This window comes from Ursus americanus, chromosome 10 (assembly GCF_024610735.1).
Source record: "Ursus americanus isolate L20-20 chromosome 10, mUrsAme1.1.p, whole genome shotgun sequence".
NCBI classification, from domain to species: Eukaryota; Metazoa; Chordata; class Mammalia; order Carnivora; family Ursidae; genus Ursus; species Ursus americanus.
Genome location: NC_142136.1, coordinates 12,007,887 through 12,023,977, shown reverse-complemented (window position 1 = coordinate 12,023,977; position 16,091 = coordinate 12,007,887). Strand labels below are relative to the sequence as shown.

General features: G+C 43.6%; 1 protein-coding gene across 22 annotated transcripts in view; it reads right to left on the bottom strand.

Annotated features, from left to right (window-relative positions):
• DOCK9 (dedicator of cytokinesis 9) overlaps positions 1-16,091 on the bottom strand; it is a 294,889-nt gene that overhangs the window by 156,667 nt on the left and 122,131 nt on the right. For all 22 annotated transcript variants that reach the window (XM_087865020.1, XM_087865025.1, XM_087865027.1 and 19 more), the window contains exon 2: positions 15,032-15,148. In XM_087865020.1, coding sequence (XP_087721146.1) covers positions 15,032-15,148 — 117 coding nt within the window. The remainder of the gene's footprint in view (positions 1-15,031; positions 15,149-16,091) is intronic.

Here is a 16,091-nt window from a genome sequence, read left to right as displayed (position 1 = left end):
GCTCCACACTCAGTGCAGAGTCCGCTTGTCCCTCTCCCTCTGTTCCTCTCCCCACTCTCTCTCTGTCTCTCTTGCTCTCAAATAAATAAATAACATTTTTTTAAATAAAAATAAAAGCCCTCTTCTAGCTACTACAATAGTCTAAATTATTTTCAGTCAGTTACTGTTACTTAGGTTAAATGCTGGTAGTCTTTGACACAAAGAGATCCTTAATTACCTTGGCCAAGTATGGACAGGAGTCTTACAAGAAATTCCAAAAAATGTCAGGAGTTACTGAAAAGAAAAATTTAGAACTGCTACAGGAAGAGAAAGGGGTGAAGTCCTCGCCCAAATGCTCAGAAGATGATCCAAGGACATGTGAGAGCCCAGGTCAATCTTCAGGAGACCTTTTTTTTTTTTTTTTTTTTTTTTAATGCAATGAGTTGAAGGAGTTCAGAGTTGCCCCCAGACCTGAATAGAAACAGAACTTGTAAGTATCTCCAAGTCTAATTTGGAAGGACAAATTTCAAATAGATGCTCTTTTATTTTAAAGACTTTTTTCTTTCTTGGTTGAAATGACTCCCCCCAAAGACTGGGGTCACTTCAACGGCTATGAGCCATAGCCCAGGGTGCTTGGCCCAGGCAGGCAGGACGGTGGGGTCACCTGAAGGGACAGACAGACGTACTATACAGCAGGTCTCCTCACCTGGGACAGCCCTGGGGCTTCCTGGCACTTCCTGACCCTCTTCTTTATCACTCACAGCTGTTCCCCTGATGGCCTGCTACAACCCTGGTCTTCATCTTCAACTTGGAATCCCTCTCTACGAATGGAATTCCTGACCCCAACCTGGCTCTGTCTTCTCTCCATCAGTGCGGGCCAACCCGCCACCCTGACCCCACTGAAGCTGGGATACTGAGAGGCTCATGTTTCAAACCACAAGAAATGTGAGGTGAATAATTTAATTTGACTTCCTATGGAAGAATCTGAGAACTGATATTGGAAAGGGGTTTGAACAGAGAGCCAGGAAACCTGAGTTCTCATCTGAGCGTGGTCTCTAATTAGCTGTGTGATCTTGAGGGAAAGTTTTAAGTTTCCACATCTATAAAACAGAGTTTTCTAAGGATCTTCAGGCTTCCTGTGTAATTTAAAAATTCCACAGTTCTGTGAACATGGAATTCTAAGTCTATCTCTCTCAAATGGCTTATTATCTGAGTGCTATGAGGCACTTTGAGAGAAACTAAAAGACATCCAAAAAAATAAGTTGAATACTAGGTCTGCTTTAGTTGATTACCCTATTTATTTTTTTAGGAAAGGAATCGTTGGATTTGAGGAAGGAAAGAGTCACTTTGTAGACTTAAATAAATGTAGGGTGAGTGGTAACAAGAGACGTGCTTTTGTGTCATTGTTTCTTTACTGTTCTAACCCTCTCAACCCATATGGTATGGATATGGGACTTTTTATTAATCACTTTAGAATGGGCATTAAAACTATAATAAAACAACCCTCTTAATTCTTGGTGGGAAGCATGCATAGCCGCTGCTGTTTAAAATACCCTACTTTATAAGATTTTAATTAAGAGACTGAAACAAAAGGCCCACCCTTCCCCTGGGGCCATATGAACAATGAGCTAGAGACAGGATCCCAGAGAAGTGGGTGGGCTGCCACGTGAGCCAGCTGCATGCATCCGCCACACACTGTCTCCCCATCTCTCCTGTTCAAAGGAGCATAGGGCTGGGAGTGTCCTCCCTCAGACAGAAAAACAAACATCACAGGCAGCCCAGAAGGGAGTGCAGGCCTGGAAACAGGAAGAGACGGCTCCTCTAGTGTTCTAAGCACAACAGCTCTGAAGAGAGGTGAGGCCATTGTGCATCAGCTGAGACACTGAGAGAAAACAGGTGAAGAAGGTCTTTGAGAGGCGGTAACTGGTCAGTTAAGCACGTGGCTGCAGGATGTCGAAGAGTGAGGGAAATTTCCGAGGTGCCGTCTCACCTCTGAGATGGGCTTGGAGGCTTGCGGATGGCCTGAGGTCCAAGAAGAGGGCCCAAGACTCACTCTGATAGATGACCTGCTGACAGGGAAGGCCACCAGGTCTCTGGGCCTGGGTCAGCTCCCATCTACTCTTAGGCAAAAATGTGGACTCTCTCTGCTTAGCAGTCAACCCCTACCCTGTTTGTAATTCTATACAAAGCACCCTGTACGTGTGTTCATTTTTGTGTTTGTTTTAATTCACATAGTAGAACTATGCCTTCGGACCTTTGAGGGCTTGATGCATTTGCAGAGAAAGAGTACTTTGATCTTCCAGGAGAAGGACAACCTTGGGGTGTGGTAGGAGGGGGCCAGCACTCAGTGAGGGGAGGGAAGTGGATGTCGCCAGAAATCAAAGCCCAGGCGGTGGAGGGAAGACAGCTCTTCAGGCTGGCGTCCCTCAGCCTGGCCCATCTCCTTTACTAAGCAAGTAAGCCCTGGGTAGAATTTATATTGTGCTCAACTGGGCCAAATGGACAGAGTCCACTTCAATGTTCTAAAGTTATCTTGGATTTTCAACTACTCCCTGGTTAGACAGGGAGCTCTCAACACCTCCTTCCTTTTGTCCTAGGCCTGCGCCAAACTGCAGGGAACCTCACGTGTCTGTGGAGTTAGGCCCCTTTATATCATATGCTGGACACCAGCCTTGGTTGCATTTGTCTGTGCATGAAACATTACTACAAGAAACTCCGGGGACTTTACTGTGACTTATTGAGCACAGCATAATGGAACCTTTCCAAATGTCTGGGAGACGCATTTGATTCGAGCAGATGACTTGCTTTGGGAGGATTCAGTCCCAAGCCAGGCTGGAAACTGGGCGTTTCCCACATCTCCTTGCAGAGATCAAGTCTTGGCGACTGACCTACAATGTTCTATTAACAACAGAAGATCTCATTTTCAGTTTCCTGAGAACTCTCAATGTCGAATTCACTAATAATTAAGAAAATGGACAAGGCATGGGACACGACAGGGTCTAGAGAAGGAATCCCATTTAGGTTTCTGGAGGGATTTTACAACAAACTCTCAAGGAGCCTATTAAAACCATGCTGGGGCCGCCTATACCTCACAGCTCTTCCTCACCAGCCCCTGCAAGCTACCCAGGCTCCGATCCAGCACCGTCCTTCTCTGTTCACTCAACAGTGCCACCCCGTGTGACATCAGTGACTTTCTTTGCTGGACGTCCCCACGACAATGACTGATGTACAGGGCTCCTGTGTGCACCACAGTGTGGCACCCACACTCTCATGCCCACCTCCCCTCTATGTCCCTCTTACCCGTTCTCTGCCAGTCATCTCTCTAAAATTTTCATCTGCTAGCATCAGGCCTCAGGATAAATCCTTTCCATGACTCCTCAATGCCACCAGAATAGAGCCCAAGCTCCTCAGCAGAACCAAAGACCCTGGCTGAGCAGCTCTAATGACTTTTCCGGACTCTCTGCCCTTCTTCCGCCCTCCAGCACATGGGGACTTGTGACTCCCTCATGCACCAGGCCACCCACCTGACTGCAGAGCTGCTCCCACCACCCACGTCTCCTACCAGACTCGAGACCCAAGGACTATGCTGCCCATCTTTGCTTTTCCAACACCCAGCAGAACATCTGGCACAACATAAATGTTTGTTGAGTGAATGGGCAGTTGAGATTTTAAAATGGGGATTCTTTTATTCAACTGTAAGATCACTCAGGGTTCCAAATGAGACAGTGTCTCAGAACTGGTGAGCCATCAGGTAGGTTCTGTCCTGTTTCCTAAAATGTCACATGCATTTGTAAGTGTCAGTAGACCTTTGAGAGTCATAAAAAGTTCATTCTGCTAACCCCCCAAATTATAGATTACATAACTTTCCAAATGCAGTAAACTATAACTAAATAAGTTAAATGTTCAGGACCCTTCATGACCAGACTCGTCAATTTTTCAGTTTTTAGAGATTTCCTTTGGTTTATGTTTGGTTTGGTTTTACAAAGAAGCTTGGTTTTAGTCACTCTTAAATACTGCTTCATAAGAGAGAACGGGGGGGAGGGGGAGGCAGTAATCCAGAAAAGCAGGAGTGGCCTTTGGTCATTTGGGGGACATATGGCAGGTCCAGCTTCCCCATGAGTAAGGGGCTCAGTCTGCCCCAAATCATGTGACTTTGCAAACCCTCAAAAATGAACTGATGTTACCTAGAGAGAAGGCGGGTGCTTCCTAGGCCCTCAGCTCCCTCCCTGCCAACTGAGGGACATCAGCTTGGGGTGCAAAGAGCCTTGCTGCTTGGTGGTGTCTCTTGCATATCTACAAGAACCCAAATTTTAGGGCAAATGTTATCTCTGAACTATCGATTAAGAAAAGTGAGTTTCAAGAAGGCTTCTCACTTAGCCCAACACCCAGATTAGTAACAGAGAGACCTAGGGCTAAACCTCAGATCACATGATTAAATCTCGGGTCCAGAGCGCCTACCATCCCTCTGATTGATTCACGTTCCATCTGGCAACAGAATCTTAAGGAAGGTATAAGCAAGCATAGACTCTTTTGTTTTCTACTTATCTGTGTATGGCTCTGTATGTCTTTCTCTAGAATGCAATTTAGTTCCTGAAAAGACCATACCTTTGTGTGAACACCTAGCATAGTGAATATGCTTCACGTTAAAACGTGATACTGGTTATTTACATGTTCCAAGATACTGGTGAGCTTTCCTCGTGTTCTCCTCATCGCTCGGTGTACAGTTTCCCTGAGGCACCAAGGATGACTGCTCTCAAATCCCTCCACACGTTTGCCGGCACCACCACCGCCACACTGCTCATCGGAGCGTCGGGCCTCAGCACTTCCGTTCCTGGGATGCCATCCAAAGTCTTATTTTAAACACGGTGGAGCCGAGATTATGCTCTGCAGATAAAACGCGGAGCAGAAGTCCTGACGCGAGGACCTCTGACATCTGGGGACTTCGCCGAACTTCCTTACTCCATCCTCTCTGGAGCTCATGCACACACTCAGCACGCATGCGCAGGGTGCTGCCGGACACTCCGAGCAGGACACACTTGGCAGCATCTAGGCTCTGCCCGGTAACCCCGGCAGAAAAAGGCAGAGCAATGGACACAGAAGGACCCTTTCAAGTTGTAGGAACCACAGAGATTTTGAACTTACTAATATGTTCAATGACATCTGGTAATTCTGAGGCTAAAACCTAGATTTTCTCTTTAAGGACTCCTTGTTTTTGTTTTCCATGCAATCCTACTGTGTCTCCTTTCTTCTACTCCCGAGCTGCCACCTTGAGATAGTTTTATAGTTATGAATAATTATAAAGATCAATATTCAATAAATGTAGAGATGCAGTATAATAAAATCTCCATGTGCTTACGTGGTCTTAGGATATCACCTTCACTTAGAACTTTGTCTATGTCTGTCTGTTAGTCATGTTTAATAACCTAAGACAAATACATTAATCACATACATAAAACTGTCCTCCTACCCCTCATTGCTCCAAGTATAGTCTGTGCTTACCCATTTCTACCAATTGTGGGACACTTACCATTCCCTCTGACCTGTTTAAAATGTGAGTCAAACATTATTTTAAAACAGCAAAGAAGATTTGAGGAAGGAAGGGAGGAAGGGAGTGTGACCTGATGTGGGGAGTGCACGCACACAGTGTTGGACTATGAGATTTACCCAGGATCTTTTACCCTACGTGAGAGAATCAAATCTTAGACCCACTAATGCAGGTATTATATGCAAGTGAGTGTGTCCTATTTCTTCTAGTTATTTATGTAGTTAATCTCAACTCCCTACTTGATCATAAGTCTTCCTCAGCAGTGTGCAGTATTTTTCTTTTTCTTTTTTAAAGATTTTATTTATTTATTTGAGAGAAAGAAAAAGTGAAAGGGCATGAACTGGGGGAAAGGCAGATGGGGAGGGAGAAGCAGACTCCCCGCTGAGCAGAGAGAGGTGGGGATTGATCCCAGAACCCCGAGATCATGACGTGAGCCAAAGGCAGACACTTAACCAATTGAGCCACCCACGTGCCCCACTGTGCAGTATTTCTAATAAAACCCATGTAATACAGGATCTGCCTCAGTGAAAAAAGGCCACTTCCCTTAGCAGGCTGTGTGGAGGAAAGTGGCTAACGTGCTTTGTAAATACAGAGATCAATCGGACAAGATCTTATTCTAATGGTTTTGGGGCAGGCACCACAGTTCCCTGAGTTACCCAGGTACTGGGACACCATCACACATTCTGCATGAATGCCCCCATCTCCCAAAATAACACGAACACACGTCAATCACGCCCCCTATCGTTGTATGCCAGGGGGCATGACATATACCCTCCACTGATGAGCGAATGGACCAGCTCTGCCTGTAACAGAGTGTGGGGATCCAGAGGGACAGCCACGGCCTTCCTCTCTGACCACCACAGTATCGTATGAGCTGAACCTCACCGGGGAGCAGCAGCGGTCACGGCCAGCTCATCCTCTGATCCCACAAGGCTGCCACCTTCATTTAGAAAGCATGACACAAATCAAAGTTAGTTATGGTTCCTTGACATATTTCTGTGGTTGTGGATGGAGAATCTAGTAAAGAAGCTGTTATTCACAAATAATTTTCACCCTCACCTAAATAATACTGAACTGGCACGGTTCCAAGACTGATATTCCTTTAAGTTTGTTGAGCGGCACAAGATTTTAAACAAATTAAGAAACAAATGTGACAGTCAAGGAAACAGTAACAACCAAATGGTCCTGTATCATTTTCTTTTCCTGCTGCAGCTCCAGTAAGGAAGAAAGGTTACCATGTATATCTTCAAGGGGCTGAGGGATCCATCTCAAGCTTAGATTAAATGCTCAAAATAGTCATCTGACCAGCTATGCCTATAACTTATTTCTATTTGACTTTAGGTATCATCTAGGTTCAATAGCCCCAGTAGTTGGGCTGAAATATTTTACATCTTTAACTTTCCAAATTTCTGTCAAACTATTTAGTGTTTTCTTATATGTTGATTCACTTTACCCACAAGGCTTCCAAGGTCACCCGTGCCATGATCCATGCTGCCTACCCAACGTCCCCGTGTGATTGCAAACACCAAAACACCCCTTCTCCAAGGGCCACTTTGCTCCAATGACCCCACACCAAGCATTTCTGCTCCTTCACCCACCATGTCTTCTACTATCTTCCTTTCTCAGTAACATCCACCTCTAAAGACTCCACACCCGGCCAAGAGTCCATGGGAGGCCATTTTAGAACCTCAAGTGCCTCCGTCTTGGGCCCTGCTGCTATTCCCCTCCCCCCCCCACACACACACCATCTTGCCACTAAACCCCCATCCTCTGTTTTCTCTTCTCAGTTCTCAAGCACTGACATTCCCAAAAAGGCTGTTTTCACGAAAATGTTAGGTGGAAGGAGCCCACTCTTGGTTGGTGATTCATACATTCTCATCTTCTCTCTCCCTCTCACTCATTCATCCCACTCAACAAGTATTATTGAATTCCTGCCCTGTGCCATGTGTTTCTAGGTGCTTGGAAACATCAGTGCACAGGACTAAGATCCCTGCCCCCACAGAGTTCACATGAATAAACGTATAAGTATGTTGGAAGTTGATAAGCAATGTGGTGAGAAAAAAATAAAAAATAAAAGGGACCAGGAAGGCCAAAGGGGGTCAGGCAGTATGGCAATCAGCAAGGATTTCACTAAGAAGGTAAGATTGGCAAAAGGCTTGCAGGAGGTGGGAGACAGCTGGGTAAAGAATTCACTGGCTCAGGAGAAAGCCTGAGAAAGTCCCTACGGCAGGAGACGGCCCGGGGTGAAGGAGAAGCCCCCACAGAGGCCAGTGTGTCTGCAGCAGACAGTGTGGGAAGACAATCAGGGAGGTCATGGGTAGACAAGACCATAGCAGCCCTTCTGGCCATGATAAGGTCTTCACTGAAGGCCTCTGAACACAGGAGTGATATCATCTCATCTACCTTTTAAACTTATTTTTAAACGATCACTCTGGTTACTCCGTTAGGATAAACTGGAAGGGGTCAAGAAAAGGATCTAGAAGATTTGATAGGAGGCTCTTGCATTAACCACGGCATGAAAGGATGAGGGCTATGGCCATGGAGGAACTAACAATGACTCTGGCACCCCCTCTTCACCCTATTCCCTAGGTTTCCAAACCCTTCTTACTGCCCCCCTCCCCCACTGAACTGTACTGCCCCTGAGCCAGCCTGACACTAACCCTTCAGCCAAATCCACTCTTAATTTCTCAATAGCCAATCCTCTCCATGTTGTTCAGAGATGAAACTCTCTCTCTTCTCCCCCCAAAGACCCTCAATTCCACCCCCAAGATCCCCAAAGAGCCTTGTTTCTTTCTTTTTTAAAATATTTTATTTATGAGGCACCTGGGTGGCTCAGTCAGTTAAGCATCTGCCTTCCACTCAGGTCATGATCCCCGGGTCCTGGGATTGGGTCCCGCGCCAGGCTCCCAGCTCAGCAAGGAGCCTGCTCTTCCCTCTACCTCTGCTGTTGCCTGATGTTTGTTTGTTTGTTTCTTTGTTTATGAGAGAGAGCATGGAGGGGGGGAGCAGAGGAGGAGGGAGAGGGAAAGAATCTCAAGCAGACTCCCCACTGAGCGTGGAGCCTGATGCAGGGCTCCATGTCATGACCCTGAGGTCATGACCTGAGCTGAAACCAAGAGTCAGACACTTCACTGAGCCACCCAGGTGCCCCTGTGAAGAGCCCTGTTTCAAACCACATCCCTATAACACTGGCATCTTCCATGTCTTCCCCATCCCTGGACTTCCTTTCTTAGCTCATTCTCTCTTTTTCCCAATCCTGATAAAACCTCTTGTTCTTACTTTGAGCCATGATGATTCCTTCTCTCTGCGACCATGTAACACTACCCCTGTACCTGATCTGCTCTCCTCATCAGCCCTGGGTAGAAACTATCTTCACCGGCAAAGATGTCCTAGGTATCAACTCCCCACCCCATCAGGAGGAGCGTGAGACTGTCTGTCCTTTCTCCCTACCTTCTTCAAACTCCTCTCACTGACTTCCAGGACCCTGCAGTTTCCTGGTTCTTTCCCTACTTTCTGTCTTTTTCCCACCTGCCTCCTTCCTCAGTGAAGGTGCCCCCAAGATCCAGTCCTCACAGGGGCACCCCCATCCTCTTGGTGTCTGCGCTGCTGACTCATATTGCTATGGGTGAGCCCAGATCAATAACCCCCGCTCCTCTCTTAGACTGAACTTCTGCATTTCCAACTACTCAAAGGATTCTTAGCACCTGATGTCCCACTATCTCCAACTTAATAGAATAAATTCCCATGGGACTTGATCTCTCTCGTGATACTAGTCACATTCTCCTATCAGAAACATAAGGTCATTATCTCTTCTAAGTTTTGAGCAATTTGAAAGCAGGAGCCCTGTCTCATACTCTTAAGCATCTCACAAGGCTGAGCCCTTTGCACAAGGAGTAGAACTACCAATTATAATTATAATCTTCAACTCAACTGATCAGTTCCATCCAAAAAATAAGCTTTTAAAATATATTTGATCATGAAAGTATGATCTGTCCCTGTTTTCTGTAAAAGTCATTACTTAAACTAGAATTAAAATTCTCATCTCCTAAAGGTCTGGTCAATGTCAATTTAGAGATATTATATTTATCCAGATTTTATTCGGGTAGGTTCAATCCTGGACATGAACTAATATCCCAGAAACCACAATGTTCACAGAAAGTTACATTGTTGGCCACTGAATCCCTTCTGATAAAAATTTCGAGGAATTTATCAAAAGAACATTTTTCAATAAAAAGCTCAAAACAAAGTACCGAGATTAATTTTTTTGGCAGCATATAATAAAAAGTGAGGACAAAACAGTGTGGAAAGAATTTTTTCTTTTCAAAAGGACAGATGGGAAATGAGATCAGGGACTTCCAGGCCCTTTGTAAGTAGCAGGGCCTGGCTTCCTTTTCAGGTCAGTGGTTTGTAGATCATTATCAGTCTCATGTAAGTAGAAAAGGAAAAGAAACAGAGGAAAAATAAAAATCAGGATGTTATTTAAAGGGAAATGGATTAACCACATTTTTCTATACAACGCTGAGAACACTCTAGGATTCTCCTGTATCTAAACATTTCCAAAAACGAAAATTTCTAGGATTACCCATTATTAATAATCTTTCCTTGGTACACTTATCTTTCACTTTAAATTCTCTTGCTAGGGAATATGATGTCGATACTAAGCCATGAAATATGCAGGAAGAGCACCGGAGAAATTACTCCTCACTCTGACTTTAAGGATGACAGTAATTTCACATCTGTGGAGCACAGAAATCCTGCAACCATATGCTCTCTGTTTTTTCAATTGTAGTAAAATACTCATAACATAAAGTTTACCATTTAAACCATTTTTAAGTGTACAGCTCAGGAGCATTAAGAAAGCTCTCACTGTGGTGCAGCCATTGCCACCATCCACCCACAGAACACTTTTCATCCTGCAAAACCGAAACTCTATACCTATTAAACAAAAACTCCCCATTCCCCCAGCCCCTGACCACCGCCATTCTACTTCCTGTTTCTATATATGTGACTATTTAAGTACCTCTTGTAAATGGAATCATACAAGATTTGTCCTTTCTGATTGCTGCATTTCACTTAGCATAATATGCCCAAGGCTCACCCATGTTGTGGCCCATGGCAAAATTTCCTTCCTTTTGAGGGCTGAATAGCATCCCATTATATGGATAGATCCCATTTTGTTTATCCATTCATCCACTGATGGATACTTGGGTTGTTCCCACCTTTTGGCTGTCGTGACTAATGCTGCTATGGACATGGGTGTACAAGTATCTCTAAGTCTCTGCTTTCAATTCCTTTAGGTACATCTCTGGGAGTGAAACACAATACGCTCTTTTTATTTCTTCCATACAAATCCTATCCTTGTTAGTTTATATCACACACCAAACACTAGTTTTTGTGAAATATAAATGGTGTCCATAAATGCCTCTGGCTTCCTTTTTGACTAATTACTACCTTTCCCATGTTCTACCACTTTACTGCACACACATTAGTAACCTTGTAATAAGCCAGGATACAAGGAGCTCCCTGGCAAGCTGCATATTCAGTGGAGTGACGGCAACAGTTAAGAATGTCAAACCACCAGGCACCTGGGTGGCTCAGTCAGTTAAGCATCTGCTTTCAGCTCAAATCATTATCCTGGAGTCCCTGGATCGGGTCCTGTATCGGCTCCCTGCTCAGCAAGGGGTCTGCTTCTCCTTCTGTTCCTCCCCCTGCTCCTTCTCTCTCTCTCTCTCAAAAAATCAAAAAAAAAAATTAAAAAATAATCTTTAAAAAACCACCAGTATCACCTGGTAAAAGACTTCCACCTGGAGGAGAACTGTAACTGGGAGTCAATGGCCAGAACCACATGGGGTTCTATGCATCTGAAGAGAAGGGGAGCAATCCTGGGCATTACTTTCAGTTGTGCGTAGATGTGTCATTTCTTCAGCAAAAGTCAACTTACATTTCTTGATCTAAAACATTCTAACAATGAAGAGATTAAGTGGATGTGAGGTGGGTGGGAGGACAGAGATTCACACACACAAGGCCTGAGGCTTCACTGGGGCCACAGCACAGGTGGTGACACTAGACCACAAAAGGCATAAGAAGCCGTTAGTGAAAAGCCCAAGACAATGTACTTAGGTATAAATATATACAGTGTGACAGTGAGTATTAAAGGGATTAAGAGAATGGGGGAAAAAATCACTGTGGACTTGAACAACTTCAGAGGACAAGGGATGTGAAGTGGCCTCAGAAGGGTGAGAAGATTCTAGAAGGATGGAAGAGAAAAGAAGATATTGCCAGCAAGGAGAACCATGAAGCCAACACAGAGACAGAAGAGAACAGACCCCAAAGCATGGGGCTGATTCTGAAAAGAGAAGTGCCATCAGCTAGTGAGGGATGTCTCAGCCACACTCCTGCCCCTGGCTCTGGCAAATAAAACTTAAATTCATAAATATTCTGAGGGCTGAGAACTGTCCTTTTGCCTTTTTAAAATCCACACTGACTCCATGTCTCTCAGGTTATTTTGTCTGTTTCTTTTAAACACTCTTCTCCCACCCTTCAGCAAGTACATCTGACCAAAAAAATCTTCTCTACATAAGACTCGTGTTCAGAGAACACAGGTGTCCTTGAAAGCTGATCAATATCAGGGTGCGTGGGTGGCATAGTGGGTTAAGAATCCAACTCTTGGTTTGGGCTCAGGTTGTGATCTCAGGGTTGTGAGACTGAGCCGTGCATCAGGCTCCGCACTTACTTGGCACGAGTCTGCTTCAGACTCTCTCTCCCTCTCCCTCCACCCCTCGCATCCCCCTAAAATAAATAAATAAATCTTAAAAAAAAATACAAAAAAACAAAAAAAAACCTGACCAAGACCAACATATGTCCTGCCCTAAAACGGTACAAATGTTTCATCACTATCCATACTTATATTTTAGTAAATTATCACTTTGAATGCATTTGACAGAACTTTGCACGAAGTTCTATTATTTTAAGTTAACTAGTAGTGTTTAACTAGTAAGCATATTGCAAATTAACCCCCAGCATGCATTTCTGCTCACAATTTGACCCACTTCCTAACCATCTTCCTATTTTTTCCCATATGAAATACTTTCTCCTGATCTAATTGTTCCCTCTGCCTCTAATAATACAATGATAGTTCCTTGTATTATTCTATTCTGCCTAAAAATAGACAGAGGGAATCTGTGACACTTCTAAGACATTTTGCTCATTCAGCTACGTAGACAGTTATTAAAATCACCAAGACAATCTAACAAGAAAGTACAGTGTAAATGGCCTTACTTAGACTATAGGAATCTCAAGGAAAACAAGTAACAGCATCCAAATTTAAATGTAACCCTCATAGTTGCTGTGATGGGGATCAAAGCTGAAATTAAAGCTCCTTAATCTTTGGGAAAAACTTCCCGAAAACAGAAAATAACTTGCTTATTCAGTCTTGGCCAGCAAAATGTCAGTGAGTTCTTTGCCTTCCCTAGAAAATTTGTGCCTGGTATCTCCAGGGAAATAGTTACAAGCAAAAGGGACAAAGGAGTTTTTCTCAGAGTTTCAATCATCTGGTTCTATAACTGCTTACACATCCAGGTTCCTTGTCCCTGGGGTAAAAAATGATACTAAATTAACTGTATCTTGTTTCTTTGATTTGTTTGCACCTTAAGTAATTTTATCTCAGGCTGCAAATACAACTTTGCATTCTAGGTTGCAAACACTGGGATAACTTTATTACTCATACCAAGAAGAATACATATACTTCATACTCAGAGACATTTGAGATAACCTTTAGCTCCCTCGGAGCACACTACAGGAAACCTGTGTCAATGTGAAGGATAATTTGTACTCATCTGATTTAACGTCTCATGCTAATAAACTTATTGCCAAAGTCACAGGTGAAAGAAATCATCCTCAAGCTTCCATTTCTGTTTTAGCCGAGTAGTCTATTCATACAATGAGGTTTTCAAAACGTCATATTTTGGGGCATGATCTGAAACCATTTATCAGTGGAAGGTACTTCGGCAGCAGCACCACACTCATGACCAATGCCACATCCACAGCATTCCTTATTTTTCAGGAAGGAATTAAACAATAATCACTTTCTTCACATGTATCTCTAACAAGTTTTAAAAAAGTGAACATTTGTGAGAATTCCCACCTTTGTTATAAACTGGTGGAAATCTGGTGGGAAAAAAAAAAAACTTCAAGGAATATAATTTAACAATGGTTATGAACATGGAAGTTTCTAAAGACAATGCAGTAGGCACAGAACTGTATGTGGTAGGTTGTTTTGGGCAGTGGGATTAGGAAGAAAGGAGTGGGAGAGGCGTTTAACATCAAGTATTTCAATAGTGCCTATTCTGTTCTGTTTTACAAGTATGTAGTGCTTTTTATTTTATTTTTTAAATTTATTTTTATTTATTTATTTGGTGTGGAGCCCAACCCAGGGCTTGAACTCACAACCCTGAGATCAAGACCTGAGCTAGATCAACAGTCGGAGGCTCAACTGACTGTGCCACCCTGGTGCCCCTGTAGTACTTTTCAAATTAAAAAATGAAGAATGAAGCTTTAAAAAAAATAAGGCAGCTCAATTCACAGAAGACATGACATTGAATGGTAATAGCACTGGGTAAAGAAGCTTCGAGTCAGAAAAGAAGGAAGCACCATGATGAGGTGTGTCCCAGAGGGCAAGGAAATAACCAGAACCTCCAAACAGACTGAAGTGACTCCAGGCTGCCCAGCCTCTAACATGATTGGGGTCCTACTCTCACTCCTCACTACCCTCAAAGCTCTTGTGAGTCACTCGGCCACAGGGCCTTTGCAATCTCAAAGGCTTCAAGCAACAATCTAGAGAGCAGCTCACAGCAGGAGCCGTGCCAGGTCCTCGGCTGGCAGCTGCTGAGATCCAAGGAACAGCATCTGTCACGGCACCAGAGAGGTGGATGTCAAGACATTCCTGGTTACCCCAAGCCCTTCCTTCTCTGTGAGCCCACATATGGTTCAGGGGCTCTCTCGTGGTGGTTTCCCAAAGTGCTATCCTGAAAGGACACATGACAAAATCCTCCAGTGCTCCCCAGCAAAGCCTCTTCTTAGCACCAAGGCACTGGGCAAAAACCCTAAATCTCTCTTCAAACAAAGCTCATAAGATATAGGAGGCACTTGTGTCCGTTAAATCCACCCAGAGTATAGCACTTTTATTTAAAATATAACACACACAAAAAATACTTATGTTCCACAGGTAATACATATATGTATGTAAGCATATGCATGTATTTGCCTGTATGCATATGTAAACATGTATAACACATATTCCTATCTGTGTGTATTTATATGCAAAAATAATACCATTTAAGAAATCAACCCATAAAGGAATGCATGGAAAAATATAATGATACAACTTTTCTCTCTTAAATAACATCTTCATCTTTTAAAAATCCTAAAATTAAATAACCAAACAGTAACTCAGTAGATTAAAAAGAACTGTTTGTAAAGATCAACCACATCTATTTAAAAGTTATTTACCTGAAAGTCATCATAAGGGAAGAGCAGCATCTCCCTTAAACAATCATTCAGTATCTGTGTCTTCTTCTGGACGATGACATTTTCATAGTCAAGTGGTTCGATCAGCTTTGGCTTTGCCTAAAAGGTAAAAAAATAAGCAACTGAAACATTCTTATAGATAAATGCAATTCCTTGAGATTAATGAACTTTATACTATCTGCTTTTGCATTTTCCAACTTTTCTTCAATGAGAGCATGTTAATTTTACTACAAGGAAGAATCACAAACAAGACATAAAAGTTATTTTCAACGGAACAGAAGACACTTCCTTGTACTCGGTCTATCTACAATCATGCTTATTTAGTTATTAAAGCACAAAGAAGGCTATGAAGTCTGGTGGAATGTCCAGTTGTGTCCTGGGTCACCCCCGGCTAGGTCAGTCCCCATCCAAGCCTTAGGCTCTGCTGGAACTGCCCTGCTTAGGGGTCCAGCTGTGGTCTGGTAGTGAGAGCTGGATGCCAACAGTGGCACTCTTCTTGGCCCAGGCTTAAAACATCCACAGGACTCACTATTTCACTTAAGACTCTACAGAACTCTTCTCAGAGTATCAAGATATCCCTGTCTCCTAAAATGCCTATATACACTTTATATAATACCTAAACATATAAAAATGTGAGCTGTGGGGGTGAGAGGATGGTATCACTTAAACCAGTGTTTGTGGGTGAACCTCAGCAGGTAGGGATGACCATCCCTACCATGCACCAAGCAGAATAAAGAGGCAATAAGCAAGTGGGAAAAGGAATGAGGGAATATGCCTTTTTTGACTATTTCCAAAGTTAGCCTTCTCAGTAAAAATCTCTTCTATCTATTGCTAGGCATTGCCATGGTGTTTGCTGATCACCTATCACATGGAAGGCACTAACTGGGCTAGGTCAGGGAGAAAGACACCTATGCAACTATATCACAGTATGCCAAGTGATAAAACAGGCATGCAGGCACATGTGCGCGCACGCACACACACACACACACACACACACACACACACACACACACACACAATGTTCTCAGAAGTAACTACGTCC